The sequence below is a fragment of the Micropterus salmoides genome, unplaced genomic scaffold (assembly GCF_014851395.1).
Source record: "Micropterus salmoides isolate LMB-PRFRI ecotype aquatic unplaced genomic scaffold, ASM1485139v1 Ms_hic_scaffold_908, whole genome shotgun sequence".
NCBI classification, from domain to species: Eukaryota; Metazoa; Chordata; class Actinopteri; order Centrarchiformes; family Centrarchidae; genus Micropterus; species Micropterus salmoides.
The window spans coordinates 1-24910 of NW_024044691.1; the positions used below are offsets into that span (position 1 = coordinate 1).

General features: G+C 39.7%; 1 protein-coding gene across 1 annotated transcript; it reads right to left on the bottom strand.

The window, feature by feature from the left end:
- Positions 1 to 18296: 18296 nt before the first annotated feature.
- Positions 18297 to 18895, bottom strand: LOC119896301 (aryl hydrocarbon receptor-like). Its single transcript, XM_038709747.1, has one exon. The coding sequence runs from the start codon at positions 18878 to 18880 to the stop codon at positions 18527 to 18529; it is 354 nt and encodes a 117-aa protein (XP_038565675.1). The 5' UTR covers positions 18881 to 18895; the 3' UTR covers positions 18297 to 18526.
- Between the last annotated feature and the right edge of the window lie 6015 nt (positions 18896 to 24910).

Sequence of the window (24910 nt, forward strand, 5' to 3'; positions counted from 1 at the left end):
GCCATTGGTTTATACACATAATGTGCGGCTGTGAAGAGACGTGACATTATTTGAGCACAAAGGAACCAAAACACAGAGCAGATAAACAGGTGGCGACCTCCAACAGCTGCCGAGGAAGATTCAAGACAATGAGGAGTTCAAATGTTTTCTTTGGCACTTATATCGTGCGGTGTATACTAAGGTTCAGATACCATGCGCAGCAGGAGATGATATTTATATAGCACAGTCATAGAAGCTGTTTTTGTGGTATTTGAAGGAAGCAGCAGTGGTGATAAAGACAACCTTGCAAGAGCAGAACTTGTTAACTTTAACCACCCAGATAATGGAGTAAAGGCACTTAGAGCTGCAGTGATTAGTTAATAGGCTGTTTTTTTTCTTCATAAAAGTTGCTAAATGTTCATTTATAACATAGTGTTGACGGAACGCAAAAGGGTGACCCTGGAAGTGCGGCGCCAGTCTGCGGTAGGGCTGAAGGATTAATCGTATTCAAATCGAAACTGCGATTTGAAAGAACGTGATTAGCTAATTGATAAGATGGTGATTCAAATGTAGGTTAATTATCCGGCGCATCTGATGCGGTTTAAACAGTCTTGCAGTTACAAATTCATTCTGTTGTCGTCCTTGTGTGACAGATTTACGATCGGGAGTCTGCAAAGGGTGTTTTATTTGCCATTACATGCCATTATGTGTCTGACTTCCTGCCTGGTTCATAATCAAAGAAAAAAAAAAATCATAATTTGATTTTTTCCCCAAATTGTTCAGCCCTAGTCTGCAGCGTGCATATAGCAGAGACAGGTTGGTTCCCTTTTATTTGGCACATTCATGCTACTGAATGAATCATTAATCATTAATAGCAATGTGTAACTAATGATTTTCACTCGCACGCTCCACGAGCACGACAACACTCAACGCTTGGCTAGCTTCCTCTCCTCATTCTTAAGAGAACATCGACCTAGAAAGTGACGGCCAAAGCGAGCGAGCAAGGCACGGCAAGTTCATTTGTATAGCACATCAGCAACAAGGCAACTCAAGATATTAGAGAGGAGAAACCACTTAAGTTTCAAAAGCAAGGAATATCTGATTTAATAAAAAGGCAGCGGTAAAAAGTACTTAGAGCTGACGGTTTCTGGGAGTTTGTTACAGATAAAGTAAGTTGTTAGTTTGGTCACAGTGTGTCCGTTAATAAAGTCTGTCTGTTGTTTCCTAAACTGCAGGAAAGTGAAGGCGGTTAGCGCTGGCTAACATCTCCCTGTGCTTCGGACTCCGGTCTGAAAGCTGAGCAGGACTGGACGGGGCGGAGTCACGTGACTACACATGCGGCAGTGTATTTCTAAGGGAAAAGTACATGAACACACAGTGAGGAAAATATTCATAGGGCTAAAAAAAAAAAAAAAAAACGTCCGTTAGAGGTTCTGAAATTCGGTGTCGATGCCTTTCCGATTAAATGTTCTGGTTGATCTCCACTATAAAACCCAGCAGGAAAAACACGTCACTGACAGCAGAAAATGTTCCTTATTATTTCCCTTATTTTCAAAGATCTAAGGTTTCTGTCTTCCCCTCTATTTAATGTTAATATTTTTGTTCTCAGTAATGTGTGCATTCTGTGTTTAATTTCATAAGCTTAATTTGCATTATTACACTTAGAGAAAAGAACCTGTCAATTTTGGCTCTGATGTAAAAGCTATTAAAGATGATGCATGGTCGAATACTGAGAAACACAGCAATCAAACAACATTTAAATAGCTTCAAGATGGCATACCGAAATAAAAGAAATACATCAATATTTCCTAACATGGCTTTTTGTCTAAGACAGTGATTTGTGGTCCAGATTTATCCTGTCAGATCAAAAGACCCTGTAATTTTAATTAAAAACGTCCTCAGAGGTAGTTTGACATCAACAACATGTGTACTGGCTGAAAGGTTTCCCCCCAGGGCAACGAAAAAGCAGAAGAAACAAATCAAGATTGATAACAAGCTCCCCTGTTACTGCAGGATCTGCCATTACGTGAATTATCGTCATGGTTGGAAGGCGTCTCTGACCAATCAAACCGCTTGGCAGGAGCTTCTCGTTATATAAAAGGGACATCCATCAACGGCTCGCAGATTATCTAATGACAGGAGATGCTAACTTTGACCGACAGATTTGGGTCGATAAAGGGAAGTGAAGTCAGGAAGCAGCTTGTTCCTCTGAGGAAAATGAGATCATGACGGCTCGGTAACTGTATCCTGACTCTGGAAACGTCCGCACTCTTTTAAAACAGGGTTCTGGATAGTAAAAGAAGACCGCGGTTTAGCTTTGAACTAACAAAGCCATAATGAATCCTTTTCTCCTAGAACAGTGGCACAAAAAATCTGAAAATCCCCTGAAACCTGCTGATATCCATGAGACTTCTCAGCAGCGATGCGGTATTAACATGCGGTCAGTGAGAAAAATCTGTAAACTCCCTGAAGGTGAGGTTAACTCAAGTGTGTGGACTCCTGCGTGCTTCCACACGACATAAGTGGCGAAAAGAAAATCACGATATGTGTTTTAGTCTTAGCTGTAGAGCTGCTTTCCTCGTTCTTCTCTGCTGCTGTCAAACTATAACTGCAAAAGAAAGGAAAATGAAACGCAATAATATATTTAAATCACCAAATAATGGCAGTTTGACGTGTGGAAATCCAACAGCTGGCCGAGTCTCTCTCAACAACCAGAGGCTCATTTCATTAATTAGTTGCTGCTTTCAGGCTGAAGCTGCGGTGAAGAATGAAATCAGCTGCAGTTGTGTTTGATTAGAGAGTAATCCCGCAGGCTCTCTTGGCTTCAAGAGGGCAAGCTGATCCTAAATGTTCAGTTTTTTTTTCACATTTTCTTAATGGCGTTCTGGCAACTTCTGATCGAATCTGGACTCAAACTAAGATATATCCTTTGTGTTCCTGTCTGCGGAGCAGCAGAAAGTCAAATAGAAACTGCAGACTTAGAGCACATCGTGTTCTGGGCTTTTATTAAAATCACAATGCCCGTGTTTTTGGCTAAACCTTGCGCCGTTTAGCCCCAACTGTGGCTAGATCAGAGGTTAGCAGACACCTTTCTCCACCATGACTTCGCCCCAGGCGCTTCCTCCCACCCTGACTTCCTCTGACAAACACTACTTCCTGTAAGACACAGAGGAGAGATTAGTCAACGTGTTTTACAGGTTTCTCCCCGAACAACTGAGAAGCACGTGGAGCTGCATGTCTGGCAAGAGCAGAGATCGATGTGAACCTATCTGCTGCTTTTCATTAAACTTTGGGCTGTTTTTTTAAAAGCTGCGCTATACATGTGACTGTTTCACTTTTCCTGCTGTTTTATTTTCTTCTTCTCACTTTATCTTTGTAATTCTGCCATTTTATTATTTATTTTGATGCTTTAGCCTCAGTGCGTTCTGTGACGAACTGATGTGTTATGAAATGTGCTGCAAAAATGAAGTTCTGTTGTCTTACAGCTGACAGAAAGCTTCTGCTGGGTTTCGGTTTGTGGAGGCTTTTGGTGATCTGTGGTTTGGGGTTGTTACTTTCTATGAAAACTGAAAACTGTCTCTTTTGCACCCTTTTCGCCCAGCTTAAGTTGCATTTAACACCTAACACCACATTTTAAAGCAGGTTCAAAGAGATTCAACAGCAAAATGTCTCACTTCAAGTGTGTAAACTGTCACATAACAAGCCGTGAACAGCAGGGAGAAGAGAGTAAACTTGTTTTCATTCATTAATTAGCTCCTCCTGTGTGACTGTAGATGTGCTGATAGTTGACTGACAGCTGTTGTGTTGTGACAATGTGCGCTTGTCTTGTACCCGTCAGTTTCCTTCCAGGTACAAACTCATTTTTCATCACTGTGCGTTTGTTGTTCGACGTTTTGTGAGGACAGCTGAGCGTGACTGCAATGCAAATCACCAGTTTGCATAGGAGAGATAAACATCTCGACGAGGGCCAGCACAAGTATCTCACCTTGAGCGAACAACAGAAACAAAAGTGTGTCGACAAACTAAAACATAACCAGATTTTAGTGCTACTCCTCCGACAAAATCTGCCCTGCAGCATCTAATCACTGAAAAAGGGCACCTGTTAGTCACTGAGGGCGAGCGGACAGATGAAAGAGACGAGCGTTGTTTCATTGTTAGCCAGCTTTATTATTGTTTTCTGTATGTGGAATAGAGCTCGCCACAGAAAAATCACGGCACAAAAACAATGTACGCCTACAGGTAACAGATGATAACTGATAGGTGTGATTAAAAGAGTCGGACATGTGTGATTGATTAGCGATGCCTGGCGTGTTGTCGCTGTAGCATGACTTCCTACAAAGTCTGGAAGACCAAGAAGGAGATTAAGGTGACTAAACAAATAAAAAATCGGAGAAGAAGAAGAACAGCGGCGGAGTCTGTCTCTGGTCTTCCCCAGATGCCTGGGCAGGTTTCAACACGACCGCCCGTCTGCTTTGTTTTGACTGCGATCCTCCATGCAGAAGGTCTGCAGGTCCGATGTTATCACACTGGACACACTGGAGACGTCCCAGGACTACAACCCTTCAACCTTTCTGCTCTCTGATTGGCTAATCTGTCACATGTCCCATTCTGAACAGTTCCCTCCCTCTTTCTCTGTTGTATCATCTTCTAGTATTTTCTTTTCTACTTTTATTCTGTGCCGACAGACAGGTTTGTTGCAGTGTTTTATAGGTGACTCTGGACTTTGTATCTGCTGCCAATACAAATATTGATGCTCAGACTCCACTGACACAAACCAGTTCTCTCTCTCTCTCTCTCTCTCTCTCTCTCTTTCTTAATCCTCTTCCTCTTCACTTAAAACCGGACACGCTGGATAAAAGAACTGTGAAAACAAATCTTCTGCCTCAAGCTTCTCACACTTCTGGAGGGAAGTTAATGGTTCGAGAAAACTTTTTAATCAAAAACCTGGGAGTCTTCCAGCAATTATTTTCATTAACAATTTAAAAGTCTAAAACATGTCTGCAAATAGTGACAAACTCACTAAGATGCAAAACATATAAAACAGAGAAAAGCTGTATATTTTTTAGATTTGTGAAATTGGAATGAGGTGTTTATAAATGATTATTTATCATATTGTTTTAGCATTAAAATAAAATGTCCCAAGAGTATTTATCTCAAAATTACACATTTTTGATGAGTTGTTTTCATTAAATAACGGTATAAGATAAGATAATCGTGCGGCTAAACACATGATACTGATGCAACATTCAGTCTTTCCTGTAATGGCCGTTACAAAATCTCGTTATGTTTACCAGCAGGGAAATTCCTTATCTGACCGCTGACCTGATTCTAATGCATCTCTAAAAGTCCCTAATATTCCACGAGACAAAAAAACACTTGACTGACCAAAATCCCAGCCTTGATTTAGCTCAACAGCAGCGCTTCAGTTAGCCTCGTTTTGCCTCAGGACACAAGCAGTTCCCACCAAAACGCAGCTACGCCAGGCATCTGTTCCCTCGCAGCAGTTTACCGGCCTCGGGAGTCCTGCCAAGCAGGGAATCTGCAGCAGGACTTACTTCTGTTTTGGGGCCCCCCCTTATTGTGTTTGTTTTTGTTTCACATGTCTTTATATATTGTCGCTGTGTGCGAAACCTCAGCAAGAACAACCACAACACGGAACATCAACACGGTTTGTGTCTGTTGAAGCCTCGTATCAGCCTGTCAGTCAAGCATCGGGGGGGGAAAAACAGAAGAGGGAAGAAGCCGACACTCACAGAGTTGCCGCACGTTAGGCCTAAAAAGCTATTTTACTTGCAGTTTGGCTGCTGTAAGAGACCATCACACTAATCTTATTTAATTTTTTCATGCCTATGTGAACCCGGGCCTCATTTCTTCATGTGGGAATTTGTCAGATAATTATTTAAATTTTTTTTAAAAAGCAGGTTAAAATCTGATCTAAAAAGTGTTTTAGGGTAAAGTCAAGGGTTTAAAGGTAAAAAAAAATGATGTACATGAAGCTTTTTAGCGTGCATGCTGTGCGCTCGTACTTCACATGCTGAATTAGTCAACAACAAGTCAGATAATTGATTGCTTATGTCATAAAAATACCAAACTAATGTGAAGTTTTGCAGATTATCTGTTATATAGTGTTATACAATGACTTTTGGGAGGTTGACTAGACAAAATAAGTGATCGACTTGGGCTCTGGGAACATGTGATGGCCATTTGGTCAGAGGTAAAGCTGGGGGTCAGGGGAGGTCAACGGGTTCAGAGAGAGGAAGACTTGACGACTTCTAGCAGATTTAATCAGCTGGGAATACTGACTGAGGCATGAAACTGTCCAGTAGAAACACATCTGGGAAACGCATGGAGAAGGAGGGGGAAGGGTGTGTGTGTGTGTTGAGAGGGAGAAAATACTGAATGTGTAACAAAGGGGAAAAAAGTGTGTATACATGGATGTATGTATGTCAGTGCGTGTGTGTCTGTGTGTGTTTCCTGAGGCCCAGCAGAGGAGGGAAGTTCAGCTGAGCTATTATAAGACCACAAATTACGGCTCTCCACAGCCAGAAATCTCCTCTGCTGGGGCCTCATCAGCTGCACAATGAAGACTTCGCTCCAAAACACCAAAACTCTCTGGAAAAATGTCGCAACTTAAATTTATCAAGAAACACAGAGGAGCTCCATTACAAGCAACTATTTTGTGGTAAAATATCTCAATGATGAACAAAGAAAGGATCGCGCAGGCAGTGGCATTTTACTCGTTACTCGTGAAATACGCTGTCCTTCACTTTCTCACCTGTCATTACCACCGCCTCTCAGGTGTGCTAAAACTTTCTGTATCCGTTGTCAGCCATGTAAACAACTCCTCCCACACAAAGGACACAGCAGAAAGGACAAACTTCAGAAAAGAAAGCAGTACTGTCTTCCGTTCAGAAAACAAGACTTAGACTCCTGCATTGTGTGCTTTAACTTTGAAACTATTGTTTATTATTGAAAGATACAGATATATAGAAATATACGGTGTAATATAGGAATTATCAACAGCATATTGTTTTGCCACAGATGAACATGACCCCATGATCCTTTTTGCACCTCGTGGACATTTGTGGACATTTAGTGTGTCTTTGTGGTTGTGACACCTCTTTATGTGGCAGTTTTGCATCTTTCTGTGGTCATTTTGTGGTTGTTTTATTGTCCCACTGTGGCCTTGTTGAACTCGTTTTGTGTCTTGTGGACGTTTGTGGACATTTAGTGTGTCTTTGTGGCTGTTTTTTGTCTCATTGTGGATATTTTTTATGTGTCTTTGTGGTAGATTTTTGTCCCATTGTGGCCTTGTCAAACTCGTTTTGTGTCTTGTGGACGTTTGTGGACATTTAGTGTGTCTTTGTGGTTGTATTTTGTCTCAATGTGGCCTTTTTGAACTTGTTTTGCATCTTGTGGATGTTTTTGTGTGTCTCTGTAGTCATTTTGTGTCTCTTTGTGGTCTTTTGAAAGACTTTTCAACAAGAAATGTTAACAGTCACTTCAAACAGAGGCTCTGGACCACGGACCTTGTCACCCCTTGGGCCCTTGGGCCCCTGGGGACTGTGCGGTATAGGCCCTTTCAGTAATCCATCCATGGGTTTGTCTTTATATACAGTATATGAACAATAACAGAACATATTAAGTGTATGACTGCATTTACATTTCTATTTCTAAGTTTAACTTTATTTAGTCAAACGGATAAGAAAGAAACAAAAAAAGACAAGACAGGCAGACGCACTGCAGATAAAAACAGCTGTGTCTGAAGATGATGAAGGTCTGGTTCAGAAAATGTGTTCAACAATGCCGGTGTTGTGAGCTTCAGCCATGGGATCAAACCCCCGGGCGTTTCCCATCGGCCCGTCCGCCTGGTCCTGCAGCTCGGCCCAGGGGGAGAGACAGGGACGAGAGGACGGACACAGAGCGTTCCTTTCTCAGCCACATCCTGCTGGAACGACGCGACGGCCTGGCTTTCCCATGAGCCTTTATACTCCTGGGTCATCTTTGTTCACGGGTGAGGCATGCTGGGAAATTCACCGTCAGACAGACTGTGACTCGGTAACGCCGCAATCACAATGAGGGATTCACCACGGCCACAGACACGCTGTCTGTTTGTGAAGCTATGAATGTCTTTATGTCTGTTTCAGGAGACTCCCTTTCCGACTCCAGTCTGATGACAAAACATCCCTTAATGCAGCGTACATAGAAGAGAGATGGTGAAACTGTTTTGTACCAACCAAAAAGGAAGATGACATTCCCATCCTTAACTCAGCCTACTGTACAAAGCTCTTAGAGACAGTAATTAGTGCAACAACAAATCGACCTGAATTACTGAAGAAAATCAGAAATGTTGGAAGCCAGGCTAGCCGTTTGTTAAGACTGTGCAGCTAATGTATTACTAGGTCTTTAGTCTTGACACATTTAACCGATGATGCTTTGTTCTGCTGTTTTTATAACTCTTAATGAACTGTTTATGTGCTAAAAACATTTTATCACTAGGTGCAAATATGTTTTAGTGCTACAATCAACAACTACGTCTGGGATTTTGTATGTCGGTACTTTTAAGTGGGTGTGATTTGAAAGTTTGGCCACTTTGGCAGGTATCCATCCATCCATTTAGAGGTCCTATTGTACTCTCGTAGTTTGGTGATGTATGCGTTTCTCATGAACATGGATAAAAAGGTAGGCCTGTGTGTTAATGACAGCGGGGGAAGCATGTCTTTGTTGGCAAACACCAGGCTTTCCCAGCCTTGGAGGTCTTGTGGTTCATCCGAATTCCACATGAAGAATAATCTAATTGAGAAACTTCTGCTGCCATCAGCGTCTTGACGGCACAGTGGCCACACACAGCAGCACAGTGCAGTGTTACCAGCCTGTGGACGGCTTCACCGAGCAGCTAACAAAGGATGCGTTCATGTCAGTGCTCTGGGAAATGAAGACACAGAGCTTTCTATCTCAGCTGCTACCCATTAGGCTACATATACTTTTTAGTCTAGTGTTAAGACTTAAAGCTATGAATCAACATCTATGTGGCAATCTAAATTTTGGGTTTGCCAAAATGTTGTACTTCTGCAATGAAAATATGCAAGTGTTGGAAATATATACAGTCTAGGCTCAAGGGCCAAGAATATCAAAGTCACTTCCCGCCTTGCCGCTTGTCAGTTAAAGTGGAGAATTATCAAACAAAATGCAGACAATTGAGAGAAGAATAAAAGTATGTTCGCTATCGATCGATCGATCACTGGTTTCCAAACTGGGATAAGAGGCCCAATAGCAAAATGAGTGATGTTCTTTTTTACTCTCCCAGAAAACACCGGTACACAAATCTAAACTGTTCATACCAACTCAAACATTTCAACTTATGCGAAGTACGACCTGCGTAGGAATTTGGGGAACCACAACAAATAGCTTGAAACTATTTATTCATTTTTAGAAAAATAATCTGCAACAATTTTGATAATCGAGTAATTGTTTTAGAAATTATTTAACAAGTGAAAAAGGCGACTTCAGCCTCTGAAATGTGAGAATTTACAGCTTTCCTCTCTTTTCTATTATTGTAAATTAAGTATCTTTTGAGTTTGGGAATGTTGGCTCAGACGAAACAAGCAAGTTTAAGATGTCACTTTAGATTTTGGGATAAACTGTAATGGCTATTCCACCAATTTAAAAAAAGACAGGTATGGAAATCAAATTTTTTTTTCCTGAAACACAAATTCACACAAAAACCACGTCAACAATCAAAACCTTTTAAATGTCTCATCAATGTCCATTCATCCATCGCTCACCAATTAACCTAGTCCGCATGTCTTTGGACGCCGCCTGGAGAGAACCCGTGCAGACAACATGCAAACTCCACACAACAACAAAGGTTTGAAGCCACGACCTTCTTGCTGTGAGGCGACCACCGTCATGTGAATGTATTTTTTTGCATAAATGCTGCATAATTATATTCATCCTTAATTTAAGCCATTAGGTCACCCTACGTGGCAGTGACAGAAAACACTATGGAAGGACTTGGAAGCTCAGATATAAATTGAAGCACCGATAAACAGATAAACCAGATCCATATTAAACCAAAATACAGTTTTGTAATGCCTTTTGTCCAAAATTCAGTCTTTCCACTAGCAGTTACATTCATTCAGTCAGAGGAATCAGCCAACTCATTTCTTATGTTAAACACACTCAATTTAACATAAAAACCTAGACTTGAGCAGCTGTGTTGCATCAGTATCAGTATTACCTTTTAAAAATCACCTTGTAAAACTTAATTTTATAGACTTGCTTTTACATATCTTTTATTTTATAGTTTTCACTAGTATTTTTACCCTCTGTCCTTGTCCTTTTATCTTGTGGTGCCCCCTCCGCTTTTAATCATCTCCTGACTTTGATGTCTACCTTTAATTTGACTGTTTAAGTACTTTATAAACTTTTATGTTTAATCTTTAATCTAAAGGATTTATAATCACAATTAGAGAGAGAAGCAAAGAAAGAAAGAGACATACACTCTGGAGAGTCTAAAGCTAACACATTCACATCTATGAGTAATGCACCTTGTGATGTCTATTTCAACGGGAAAACATCACGTTATGAAAGACAAATGTTCTTTAGACAGACAGACAGACAGACAGACAGACAGACAGACAGACAGATAGATAGATAGATAGATAGATAGATAGACAGACAGATAGATAGACAGATAGATAGACAGATAGATAGATGACCTAATTAGGATGAGGAGGATCTGATTTCCCAGTACTTTTATGCAACAGTAATTTGAAACAAGAAAAAAAGAAAACAGATCACCTTGCTTGTCCATAATAACAATAAAAATAATAATAGGCTAACAATAAACTACAATGGCTTCAACTGGTGGCATTTTATGCAAGGTATCGAATGAAGTACTCTATTGGTATCGGTATCACTTTAAGGGTACTGCTTTTGGAACTGGTATCGTAAAATTTTAAACGATACACAGCCCTAGTAATTAGTGCCAAAGTGATTGTAAAAAAACTGTATTACTCAGCTGGAACTTATACCAGCCTGACATATATCCTGTCACACACATTGACAAAGACATTCACACTTACAAACCACCTTGCAATGTCTATTTCAACAGGAAATACATCACACTATGACAGGAAAAGTGTCAAGAAAGATAGAAAACTTTCAAACAGCAGCAGACTATACTCTATAAAATGACATCAAGGGCAAGACACACAGCAGAGAAATGCTAATGAAATTGGCAAAACTATAAAAGATAATAAAGAGTCATAAAAAGGTACCAGGAAATTAAGGGACACCTGGTTTCAGTAAAGCAGACAGAGCCCACATTGCTCTTTGGATTCATCTAAAAGGTGGACAAACAGACTCGTCATTACATAATGAAAAAGTAAAAACCTCAAAAACAACAGTAATGAGGACTTTTTAATACTTTTTCTTTTTTTAAAGCCTCAAATGTGGGTAATCACATGCACCACAATGCACTTCAAATGAAGGCTGGTGCATGCATAACCTTTTGAAGCAGGAAGATAAATTAGGAGGATCTCTCAGTGAGTGTGTGTGTGTGTGTGTGTGTCTCGGAGAGTTTCATGAATGCATAAAGCCCAGAGTTGTCCTGCTGCAGGTCTGCCGTGCGAACAGGCCTTCCCGCTGTAACAACAAGCTGGACTCCTGCAGCGTTTGTTTGAGGTGGAGGAGCTGTGAACTTCAGACGTAGGAGCCGTTGAGGAAAAGGCCAAACAGTTGGAGGGGAAAGGGGCCCCGGGGTGCTGCAGGGGCCGCCACAGGAAATGGGTGGGGTTCGGTGAAAGGAAGGGTGACGGATCAGTGGCCAAGAAATGGGGTGAGGGAAGAAGTTTATGTATGTGTGTGTTCTCGATAGCTATTATGAAAACATAAATCTCTGCCCACCTCATTTAGTATATTAGTTTATTCAGTATGTACAGTGCAGTATTTCTACTCTGTGTATGTCTCCAGGTTAGTCAGATTCAAGATAATTCAAGTTTATCTTATTCCTGCCTCACTCTAGCCTGGTTCTAGACCTCTGATTCGCTGTCCACATCTCCAATTTTTCAGTGATCCTTCTCTTGTGCTGAGGTCTGTTTGAAAAACAACCGACTTATCAGAGCTTCTTATAGGCGGGATTAAAAAACGGAGGACGTCGTCTTCCTGTGCCAGCGCCAGAAAAAATTTTAACTTCAGCAGTGCTTGTACTGCATACCAATGTCGACATGTTCGTGAGTTAATAAATCTGAAACTCTCTCTCCCCTCTGGTTTTCTTTTAAAATTAAAAGCGCTGAGGGAAGCTGCTGGAACGCACACTGACAGCGTAGCTGGAAAGTAACCAGACTCCTGGCGCTGCCTCCAAACGCATTTGTTCGACTGACACTAAGTGACCAACACTGCCAAATAATGTATGACTACAAAGCAACAGGTCCTGGTATCTGTCTCCTTTGGCACCATGTCGAGGCCGTTGGAAAAGGAAGACTGAAACTCTCCTTTGTTTTGATGAGAAAAGTAAAGAACGCACGGTTTCTACAGATACACAATTTAAAAGAGGCAATAAGTTTTTACCGCTCGGAGCACAAATAGACTGTAACATGTCTGCAGGAGGTTGATAGGCTTGTTAGTCAATCCAAATGACTCATCGATTACTCGCCAGCGGCTCATTTTGCAGCCTAAACTCTCTTTCAGAATAAAAACTCCCATTGATTCCAGCAATTAAGTCCTCATTCTCCAGCCAATAAAGTGAACGCTACTGTAGTTTTATTATTTTATTATTCAGGATTGGTGATACATGACCTCCTCACTAGATGTGTCTGTTGGATCTGTGCTCTGATGATCTTGTGTTGGGAGATAAAATAATAGAAAGGTAAGGGTTAAATTACTTTTTAAAGGTGCTACTTTGGTTCTGACGCAGCCGCCTCCCTGTCTGTCGCTCAGTGTCCCGCCCACAGCACTATCTAATCTCGTACCAGTCTATCAACGCTGAAGGCTGCTGTGCCTCAGACAGGCAAAGAGACTAGAACTTATTATAATGAATAAATGAACACTGATATTCATATAGTTTTCCCTGCACCAATACCACTATGTAGAAATACTCCATTACAAGAATAAGTCCTGAATCCAAAAGTAAAGCACATCAGTGTGAGCATCAAAACACACAACCAAAAGTACTCACTATGCAGAAAGGCCCTTTTCAGAACAATAAATCTCATATGATATCATAATTATGGATGGATTAATCTGTAAGCATCACTAATGCTGTAGCTGGTAAAGGTGGAGCTCATTTTATCTACTTTATATACTGTGATTATCTTAATCTATGAAAATACCTCATAATTTATTAGTTGATTGTGGCTGGATATTACCTGTATTTTCTATTCATCTAAATCTGTAAAAAGTAACTAGTAACTAAAAGTTATCAAAAGTACAATATTTCCCTCTGATATGCGGTGGAGTAGAAGTATAAAGCAGCATAAAATGGAAATACTAAAGTGAAGTACCTCAATTTTGTATTGCACAGTTAGATAAATTTCCCCACTGTTATTTACTTACATGCACACATACATTACACTCATGTGTGCATTAGCATTTTAGCACACAGTGCAGTATACATTACACTCATGTGTGCATTAGTATTTTAGCACACAGAGCAGTATACATTACACTCATGTGTGCATTAGCATTTTAACACACAGAGCAGTATACATTACACTCATGTGTGCATTAGTATTTTAGCACACAGTGCAGTATACATTACACTCATGTGTGCATTAGCATTTTAACACACAGTGCAGTATACATTACACTCATGTGTGCATTAGTATTTTAGCACACAGTGCAGTATACATTACACTCATGTGTGCATTAGCATTTTAGCACACAGTGCAGTATACATTACACTCATGTGTGCATTAGCATTTTAGCACACAGAGCAGTATACATTACACTCATGTGTGCATTAGCATTTTAGCACACAGAGCAGTATACATTACACTCATGTGTGCATTAGCATTTTAACACACAGTGCAGTATACATTACATACATGTGTGCATTAGCATTTTAGCACACAGTGTAGTATACATTACATACATGTGTGCATTAGCATTTTAGCACACAGTGCAGTATACATTACATACATGTGTGCATTAGCATTTTAGCACACAGTGCAGTATACATTACATACATGTGTGCATTAGCATTTTAGCACACAGTGCAGTATACATTACACTCATGTGTGCATTAGCATTTTAACACACAGTGCAGTATACATTACATACATGTGTGCATTAGCATTTTAGCACACAGTGCAGTATACATTACATACATGTGTGCATTAGCATTTTAGCACACAGAGCAGTATACATTACATACATGTGTGCATTAGCATTTTAGCACACAGAGCAGTATACATTACACTCATGTGTGCATTAGTATTTTAGCACACAGTGCAGTATACATTACACACATGTGTGCATTAGCATTTTAACACACAGAGCAGTATACATTACACTCATGTGTGCATTAGCATTTTAGCACACAGAGCAGTATACATTACACTCATTTGTGCATTAGCATCTTAGCACACAGTGCAGTATACATTACACTCATGTGTGCATTAGCATTTTAGCACACAGTGCAGTATACATTACATACATGTGTGCATTAGCATTTTAGCATACAGAGCAGTATACATTATATACATATGTGCATTAGTATTTTAGCACACAGTGCAGTATACATTACACTCATGTGTGCATTAGCATTTTAGCACAGTGCAGTATACATTACACTCATGTGTGCATTAGCATTTTAGCACAGTACAGTATACATTACACACATGTGTGCATTAGCATTTTAGCACACAGTACAGTATACATTACATACATGTGTGCATTAGCATTTAAGCACACAGTGCAGTATACATTACACACATGTGTGCATTAGCATTTTAGCACACAGTGCAGTATACATTACATACATGTGTGCATTAGCATTTTAGCACACAGTGCAGTATACATTACACTCATGTGTGCATTAGTATTTTAGCACACAGTGCAGTATACATTACACTCGTGTGCATTAGCATTTTAGCACACAGTGCAGTATACATTACACTCATGTGTGCATTAGCATTTTAGCACACAGTGCAGTATACATTACACACATGTGTGCATTAGTATTTTAGCACACAGTGCAGTATACATTACATACATGTGTGCATTAGCATTTTAGCATACAGTGCAGTATACATTACACTCATGTGTGCATTAGTATTTTAGCACACAGTGCAGTATACATTACACTCGTGTGCATTAGCATTTTAGCACACAGTGCAGTATACATTACACTCGTGTGCATTAGCATTTTAGCACACAGAGCAGTATACATTACACTCGTGTGCATTAGCATTTTAGCACACAGTGCAGTATACATTACACTCGTGTGCATTAGCATTTTAGCACACAGAGCAGTATACATTACACTCGTGTGCATTAGCATTTTAGCACACAGTGCAGTATACATTACACACATGTGTGCATTAGCATTTTAGCACACAGTGCAGTATACATTACACTCATGTGTGCATTAGTATTTTAGCACGCAGTGCAGTATACATTACACTCATGTGTGCATTAGTATTTTAGCACGCAGTGCAGTATACATTACATACATGTGTGCATTAGCATTTTAGCACACAGTGCAGTATACATTACACTCATGTGTGCATTAGTATTTTAGCACACAGTGCAGTATACATTACACTCATGTGTGCATTAGTATTTTAGCACACAGTGCAGTATACATTACATACATGTGTGCATTAGCATTTTAGCACGCAGTGGAGTATACATTACACTCATGTGTGCATTAGCATTTTAGCACGCAGTGCAGTATACATTACACTCATGTGTGCATTAGTATTTTAGCACGCAGTGCAGTATACATTACACTCGTGTGCATTAGCATTTTAGCACACAGTGCAGTATACATTACATACATGTGTGCATTAGTATTTTAGCACACAGTGCAGTATACATTACATACATGTGTGCATTAGCATTTTAGCACACAGTGCAGTATACATTACATACATGTGTGCATTAGTATTTTAGCACACAGTGCAGTATACATTACATACATGTGTGCATTAGCATTTTAGCACACAGAGCAGTATACATTACACACATGTGTGCATTAGCATTTTAGCACGCAGTGCAGTATACATTACACTCATGTGTGCATTAGCATTTTAGCACACAGTGCAGTATACATTACACTCATGTGTGCATTAGTATTTTAGCACACAGTGCAGTATACATTACACTCATGTGTGCATTAGCATTTTAACACACAGTGCAGTATACATTATACTCATGTGTGCATTAGCATTGTAGCACACAGTGCAGTATACATTACACTCATGTGTGCATTAGCATTTTAGCAAACAGTGCAGTATACATTACACTCATGTGTGCATTAGCATTGTAGCACACAGTGCAGTATACATTACACTCATGTGTGCATTAGCATTGTAGCACACAGTGCAGTATACATTACACTCATGTGTGCATTAGCATTTTAGCACACAGTGCAGTATACATTATATACATGTGTGCATTAGTATTTTAGCACACAGTGCAGTATACATTACATACATGTGTGCATTAGTATTTTAGCACACAGTGCAGTATACATTACACTCATGTGTGCATTAGCATTTTAGCACACAGTGCAGTATACATTACATACATGTGTGCATTAGTATTTTAGCACACAGTGCAGTATACATTACATACATGTGTGCATTAGTATTTTAGCACACAGTGCAGTATACATTACATACATGTGTGCATTAGTATTTTAGCACACAGTGCAGTATACATTACACTCATGTGTGCATTAGCATTTTAACACACAGTGCATAGCAGGTGTGCACTAATATGCCTCAAGGGTCGTCTCCAAAGATATGGTGAGCCCCAAGAGCTGAGTTTCACAGTCCTGCACTGATATAGCCTCTCAGCTGGGGGTGGCCTCACACACCCACCTCCCTTTACCGTAAATAGGAACCTTGTTTTTCAGGCGGTCTGGATCTAATCTCTGCTATTTTCAAAAGAGGCAGCAGAACAATATGAGGAAGCTCTCTGGAAACTGGGATAACCTCAGTGAGCAAGTTTCCCTGCACCATGCTGACAGAAATAGGACAGAATTCACTTTTTTAAAATACTGTACTGATCCCCCAGTGGAGAGATTTGTCTTTTTTAAAGGTTAGAGTTTTTGCTCTTAAAAAACTAATCCTTCCACAACTATCATTATTTCTTTTTCTAGTACTTCTAAGTAATTGTAGAGATTTACAGTAGGCTGGGAATGCAAAGCTTTTTCTGGTTATTCAAATGTTCCCAAATGTTACTTGAAAGTATTTATTTTACACCCTCCCACATTAAAAACTGTATTTATCTTATTCAGCCATTTCCCGAAAAATACTGTGTTTTTTGTATTGCCTCTGGTGCTGTCTTATCTGACCTCAGATACCTGTCCTTTCTAACTTCTGGTTGCTTTTTCTGCTCAAAACACTGGAAAGCCGCTTCATGAAAATGTGTGCATGAGTTTGAATGTTTAAAATTTGATTGAAGTCAGACATTTGCACTTTAACTGTTTTCATCAAACGATTTACCTCCAGTATCAGCCACAAACGGGCAAATGTGAAACTGAGGCTAGAGCAGTATCTCTCAGCTAAACGCCCACCATGCGCAGGATGTTTTGACACTGTTATGTTTGTATCCTTGTCTCTTCGTCTTGTTTAGGGCACTCAGTAGAACTAAACTGGGTTAAAATAGGCTCAGAATAAACAGTTTTCACAGACCTGCAGTGTTTTTAATTGGTTGAATGTAGTTTAGTTTCCATAAACTGGTTTTCTAGTATACATAAGAACTACTAATGGAAACTGTACAGAACTACATGACTAATAACTAAAAATCTAACTTTCAACTCTCTTGTGTGGTGATTTTTTCCTCAAACATTCATACCATATTGCTGCTGACTGAGACTTTGACTCAGACAAATACAGTTGTCCTGACATTGTGATATGCCACACGGATTAAAGCGGCTATAATATATCTTTTTTTACAATAACAATGCATTAAATGTGAAAAAAAATGTGACGGACCAGCAGCTCTCCTCGGCTTTACGGGGCTTTAATGTACTTGGAAATAAATCTGAATCTGGTTCATGTTGCTCTATAACAGCTGGACTTGTAAATAAAGCAACTGTTTGCTAAAAAGTTTGCCACATCAACGTAAATATATATAAATATTTTACCATTTTCAGACATGCACCTCTGTTATGGCTGTTTAACATGACGGCCTCATGTGTGCACAAGCACCCAAATCACTTAAGTCACGACGGCCATCTTACAGGATTGGACGACAAGAGGAAAAATTGTTTGACCACAGTCAGAGTCAGACCTGCTGCCTCCCTCCTAAAAAGACTTTCGACTTTATGAAGTGGCAGAGCTCTCTGTCCAAAAAATTACACATTTAGACATCAACATTTAGAAGCAGAAGAAGAGAAGGGTTGAGTGTGCTCACGATGGTCATGAATGAAGGCATTGATTAGTTGTAATGCATCGCCACAGTTTCGACACTCACCGTGGAAGTAGCTCTTCACTTTCAGGTACCCGACGCTGAGGCGGAGCACCGACAGCTTGTCCAGCCGAGCCCTGACGTCCTCCGTGAAGGGCAGCAGGCTGGTGAGCTTGTCCAGCTCGCCGTTGAGCCGGTCGCGGTGGCGTTTGGATGGGTTGGACTTGACGCCATCAGGAGGAGGTGGTTTGGGGCTGCGGATCCCGAAAAAAGACAACATTAAAACCCAGTAACAAGAAAGGGTCCATGCCTTCATGACTAAGGAGAGTATTTTAGGGAATATAGGACATTAGGAGGTGATTTTAATGGACAATAGAAAACTTTTTCCAAATCTCAACCCACTTTCTGAATACTTCCTTTTCCCTTGCGAGTCGCAGCTTGAGTTTGGGATTCAGAAAGGTCATGATGAGTATTACAAACAAGCTTCAGGCTAAATGTGTTCAGTACACTGACGTGTGTGTGCATCAGTGCAACAGCAGCTGGGATAAATTGAGATGAAACACTGATAACACACAGATGTGACACTGAAGATTGCAACATACACACACACACACAACAGGAGAGGCGCAAATGGAAAATATAATGTTGTCTTCTTTATGCACACACTGGTGCTGACTAACGATTATTTCAATTAGTGATCATTCATTACTGCGATGGACTCCCTAACCGTCAGCTGGGATTGGCTCCAGCCCCCCGCGACCCTGTACGCAGGATAAGTAGTTGACGATGGATGGATGGATGGATCATTCGTTAAGTCTATAAAATGTCATCTTTCACATATGAGAAGGAAATGGTGAATATTTGCTTGAAAAATTAGTTGCCGATTAATTTTATGTTTAAGTTTCTGAGCTCTGCATCTCAAAAATGGTGTATATCATTAATGAATAAAGGTATTACCCTGTGTTTCTGATCACTAAGTACGCTTTCATCCATCTATCTGAATGCACTTTTCAATATGCGCAAAAAAACTGAGTAGAGGTATTAGAAATAAAAATAAAAAACTGTTTTAATTTTTGCCACATTTGGCATTAGACGGTAAATAAAACTGCCAGGTGATCAGGGTTTTATGTTCAAGTACTCGACCCAGCTTTAATGCAGTTCTAAGTCTGAGTATCCTATGGTACAAAAGTATTGATGTATACAAAGTGAGTTTATGTTGAGGCAGACACCTTGATACTCTTTCAAACTAAGTATGTCATTATAATAATTATATTCTCTTAATCTTAAGAGTCTTAGCTTGTTTTTTTTTCATGTGATCACATTAATCAATTCAGTCCACACAGACCGAGTTGTTTCCCTCGCCGCTGCTGAATGCTGGGGATTAAAATGTTTACCGAGTGGAAAATAACGGACCACCTCGACTCTCCAGAGGCACAGCAGCGAGCTACCTGCTCTATCTGCCGTTGCGATGGGAACCGGGTCAGCAGGCTGATGTCACCTGTTCCAGGGCTTGTTTATCACCCGTCTGGTTTTTTATCTCTGTTCTCGTCAACAAGCCGTAAAACACATCAAGAAATGATCCAGTCCACGACGGATCTGAGGATTTATGAACTGCTGAAGTGCTTTGTGCACTCAGTTTACAAATATACTGAGCGAGAGGAAATGAAGAGTTTCCCTTTAACGGGATTCGAAAGAGGTCACATTTATTTACACAAAACATGAAACTGAAAGGTTAAGGAGCAGATATTCTTGTACCTGCAATATACTACTGAATTTAGATAGTCTGAATTAACTTGAATGAACTGAATGAACCACTGACTCGTACTGCAGGACAGAAAAACATTTAATTTTATATTATTTATTCATTTAGCCATAAGTTAAATCTTCAGTTGTTCCAGTGCTTCATCAGTCCGGCGAGTTTAAAGTGTCTCATGATGGACCAAATGTCGTTTTAGAGGCCTTTTTTTAACTAAACTGAACTAAATAAATGATTCTTTTTTTACATGATTGTCTACTTAAGAAACTTAATTTGGCTCTGCAAACACATTAGCTGGGTCCATCCTCTAAAATGTGAGGTTTTTGTGCTTGTCTATGTTGTACTGTATAGTGAAGTCATTATGTTAGGGGTTTGAACTGTTAGTCAAATAAAACAAGCAATTTGAAGACGGGCATTTGTTGTCTAACATTTTATAGACAAAATAAATGCCAATTGTTATATAATAAGATGAAGCTAATTGTTTGTTGCAGCCCAAGCTGACAAGTTATTCACACATTCATTGTTCAAACAGTATGTGACAACGTTTGAACGCTTCATCAAAAGTGTGTCCTGTTTGCGGTGAACTAAATGTGCATTTATACGCTAACTGCAAAAACAACTTGCACTGCTGCAGCCTAAGTCTTATATTATTAGTTCTAGCGCTGATTCTCACCCTGGCTTGATAAGAGAGAACGTTTTGTTGTTTTAACGTGTGTAAAGACAGAAATAAATCCAGATCGCTGAGGCTGTTTGGCTGCAGGTCAGCGGCGTCGGGCCAGATGAAGGCCGGCGGTAAACCCGGCGGCTTCTCGTCTGTAACTCAAACCAGACCCATCGCTGTACAGAGCGAAGCTGTGTGGAGCGCCTCAAACCAGCCCTGGAGATGCCTCTCGTTTTGGGTCACTAAATATAATAATAATAATAATAATCTTTATTTATAGTGTTTTTTAAACCAGGGCCCTAAAATAGTTCAAAGACACACTTGTATTACCCAGAATAGGTTGAAGGAGCTCTGAGGTGATTTCCACATTCGTACGGTTAAACACAGTCTGATATCTGATCAACACTAGAGAGAGAGAGGGCTTTTTTTGAGTCAGTCCGTTATGCATTTTTTACATTTTTACTTGCATGCGGCATGATTTCCAAACCTCTCAGGCCCATTCACTCCCATTTATTTCCAAATCAGCACAGGGAACAACAAGAGACGTGCTGAACGTCAGCAGACAACGGATATCAGAATAGAAATAAGCTCTGATTCTTATCAGTGTCACACAGCTCAGACACGTCTGTCGTCTTAACTTCTGCTTTCCACTTTAAAAGATATTCAAGTTTCAACATCACTGTGTGACTGATTTCTGTTCCCACCGTTTACAATAGAAGTTTTTGAACCAATATCTAACACAATGTGGTTTTCGTCTCGTTAGTCACAGCCCAGACGAGGTAAAAGTCCAAAGCAAGCCTCTTCCACCAGCTTTCGTCTGCTAAATGACAGTCAGTGTGAAAGTTTTCTTCATCTTAGTTCTCTTTCAGAGTAAATATCCTGAAACAAACATTACAAATATAACAGAAAGCGCTAACTGATAGTCTAACAAAACGATCCCAACCCACTTAGTAGCTTCTTCCTGGACATTTCAGCTGTATCGCACCGTCTTCATCAGTAGGTAGATGTTAACTTTCATAACTAATAATCATAATCATAGCTGAGCTTGAACTGTCTCCATGATTGCTGATGAAAACAGCTGAGAGCTCCACAAAAAGCTTGTAAGTAGACCTTGATTTGATACTGTTGTCAAGCTGCTGTTTCAACAGTCAAGAATAAACGTTTATGCTTACATTTCTTATATTTAGACAGCGTTTGTTACAGAGAATTCAAACTGAAAGGCATCTAAGAGGAAGAAAAACATCACACTGACTGCCTTGCTCAAGGGCAAAGGAGGTCATTTAATCAGACACATTTATACCAACAATGAAGCTGAAAAGATTAGCTAACTAGTTAAACTGAAAAGAAAATAAATGGGATCCAATTTGGAAAGATGTCAATCAAGTTTGATTAACATCGAGTCCTCTCAGATGTGAAGATTATCTACTTAACTTTGTCTCACGTGGTCGTAAATTCAATATTAACTGTTGCTAAGACCAAAAAAAAGCTATTTAAAGATGTCACCTTTGGCTCTGGGAGCTTGTGACGGACATATTTTAGTATATTCTGACATTTTTCAATATAAAAAATCAATTAAATGAAATAAAAGGCCTCTGCAGAGTCCTAACAAACAATATATAAACTTTTGAATTTAAGCAGATCAAGTTTCAGCGTCCTGCCCAGGAACACTTTAGCAGAGCATCTGGTTGTTGTGGGATTTGAACCTGTGGCCTCCCAGTTACAAGTGGGTCTCACGCAGAGCAGCTGTATCTCTGCTGGTTAGCAAGTTAAATCAAGTTCAGATGTTCCTGCTAATGATTCTGCTGGGGATTTCAGGTCAGGTGAGGCCAAACGTGTGTGTGTTTGTGCACCTGCATAACTGCAATCTTTCTAGGCTATCACCTTTAACCTCTTGATGCCTTTGAGGTCAAAATGTGCAGCCTGAAGTTGCAGAAACACGACCAGCAGCAACAAGAAATAAACCAACAAGGAACTTCAACTTCAATGTGAAAAAATTGGCTCTAAGACAGAGAAGCTCTCTCTCTCAACAGCAGCAAGAAATAAACTAATCTTTGTGCTACAAAGTTATAGGAGCTTCTCTTCTAGCTAACATCTTGCAAGCAAATGTCTCTGCTCTGATCGCGGCCATTCATCGTTCTTGCGCAGTTTTGCGTGCATGCCGTGCAGCCGACAACTGCATGCACGTTGCGGCTCCTTGTGGGTCTGTTTCAAGTAGCCGGCTGTTTAAAAACGATAAAATATTCTTTGTGTGGTTCATCAACAGTGATAAATTATCCGAAAGTCCTACGATGCGGACAACTCGGCACAACACCAGTCAAGATGGGGCTCCTCTCAACAGTAAGTGTTCCTTTTCTGCCACAACACGAATACACGCTACGCCTACATGTGCGCGCTGACGCCCCAGGGTTAGGGTTACAATTTTGGATTTATTCACCCACTTTAAAAACATTTATTGAAAGCTTTTTCTTTTTCCATGTTTATTTAAAGCACTGTATGTTGATATTTATATCATAATAGGCAGTATATTAACTTATTGGGAGAAAACTAGTAGTTCTATGTAAAATCAGATGTTGACCACCCCTATATCAGCAAAATGGCGTGCTCCTTGTTTTGCTGAAAAGCTTCGACTGTGAGATTGACAATCAAATCGGGCTCCGCCCCTAACCATCGAATCTTCAACAAATCAACTATTCGGGTCCAGCCCTAATTAATAGCCTGGTCAATAGCGATCCTTATTAGCTAGGCTTAGGGCTGGACGATACGGGCAAAAATTTTATCACGATAAAGATTTTCATATATTTCGATATCGATAATTATCACGTTAAGTATCAAATCGTTATTTTTTTTAGTTTAAAGGCTGATTTTTGCTCCTGAGTGGAAGTTGAGTAAATTTGATGGTTAAATGTGGTTTAAACTCTAAATTATGGTCAACACTAGAGGCTAAACAGTGGATCACTCACAAATCTGAGCTAGAACATAATTATGATAAAATCTTTGTCAACAAATATGCACGAGTCAAATTAAGTAAAAGCTTTTTCGGCCTGTTTTCCGCCACAAATAAACATCTTAATAAAAAAAAAAAAAGTCCTAATTTGTGTATAATTCAAGTGAATAAAGTCAAACATTTATTGAACATTAATTTTAAAAAATTGCGATAATTATTGTTAATGTTTTATTGTCCAGCCCTAGCTAGGCTCCTTAAATGCTAGTTAATACCTTTTTATAAGCTGGCTCTCTGACATTGACAGCATTGTGTTGGACAGATTTGTGCGGAGTTCATGAGAGAGAAATGAACGTATGGAAACACAACGTCCTAAATCTTAACACAAGCACCACAGCTGCTGCAAGAAACACATCTCACCACGTCAGAACATCTCTTTTCTGCATTATGTAATTATTAATGAGGTGTGTCTAAACAAAATCACAGTCATGGATCTCAATTACTTTAACGTGTGCATGCCAGTAGCCTACAGTAAATATGTCAGATGAATATAAGTGCTTATCTGCTCTTCAAAAGGACTGAAATGCAACTGAAAATAACATTAAGATACAGAACAACTTGTGTAAGAGTAGCCTACTATAAAATATGTATATTTAGGTGAAATATAACAACTAGTCCCCTAAAAAAACTCAACAGGAATGCGAGGTGTAATGACTGGAAAAAGATGCTTCAATCTGCAAATGTGTGATTTCAAAAACGCCCCTAAAAATAGTATTAAGAGGCGGAACAACTCACATCTGAACTATCAGTAGTCTGCTATGAAATATGTTAAATTTAGATTAAATGTGGTAAAGAAAATGTACCCAGTAGGAATTTGGACAAAGACTGAAGTTATTACCTAGAAATGTATGATTTTTTTTCTCTATAAAAAGCACCAAATGCCTCTAAAAACCAAAAGGAGGCAGAACAACTCAAGCCTGAACTGTAG

Excerpts from the sequence above, each read along its gene's own strand:
- LOC119896301 (XM_038709747.1), bottom strand. The coding sequence starts at position 18,880 with ATGAAGGCATGGACCCTTTCTTGTTACTGGGTTTTAATGTTGTCTTTT.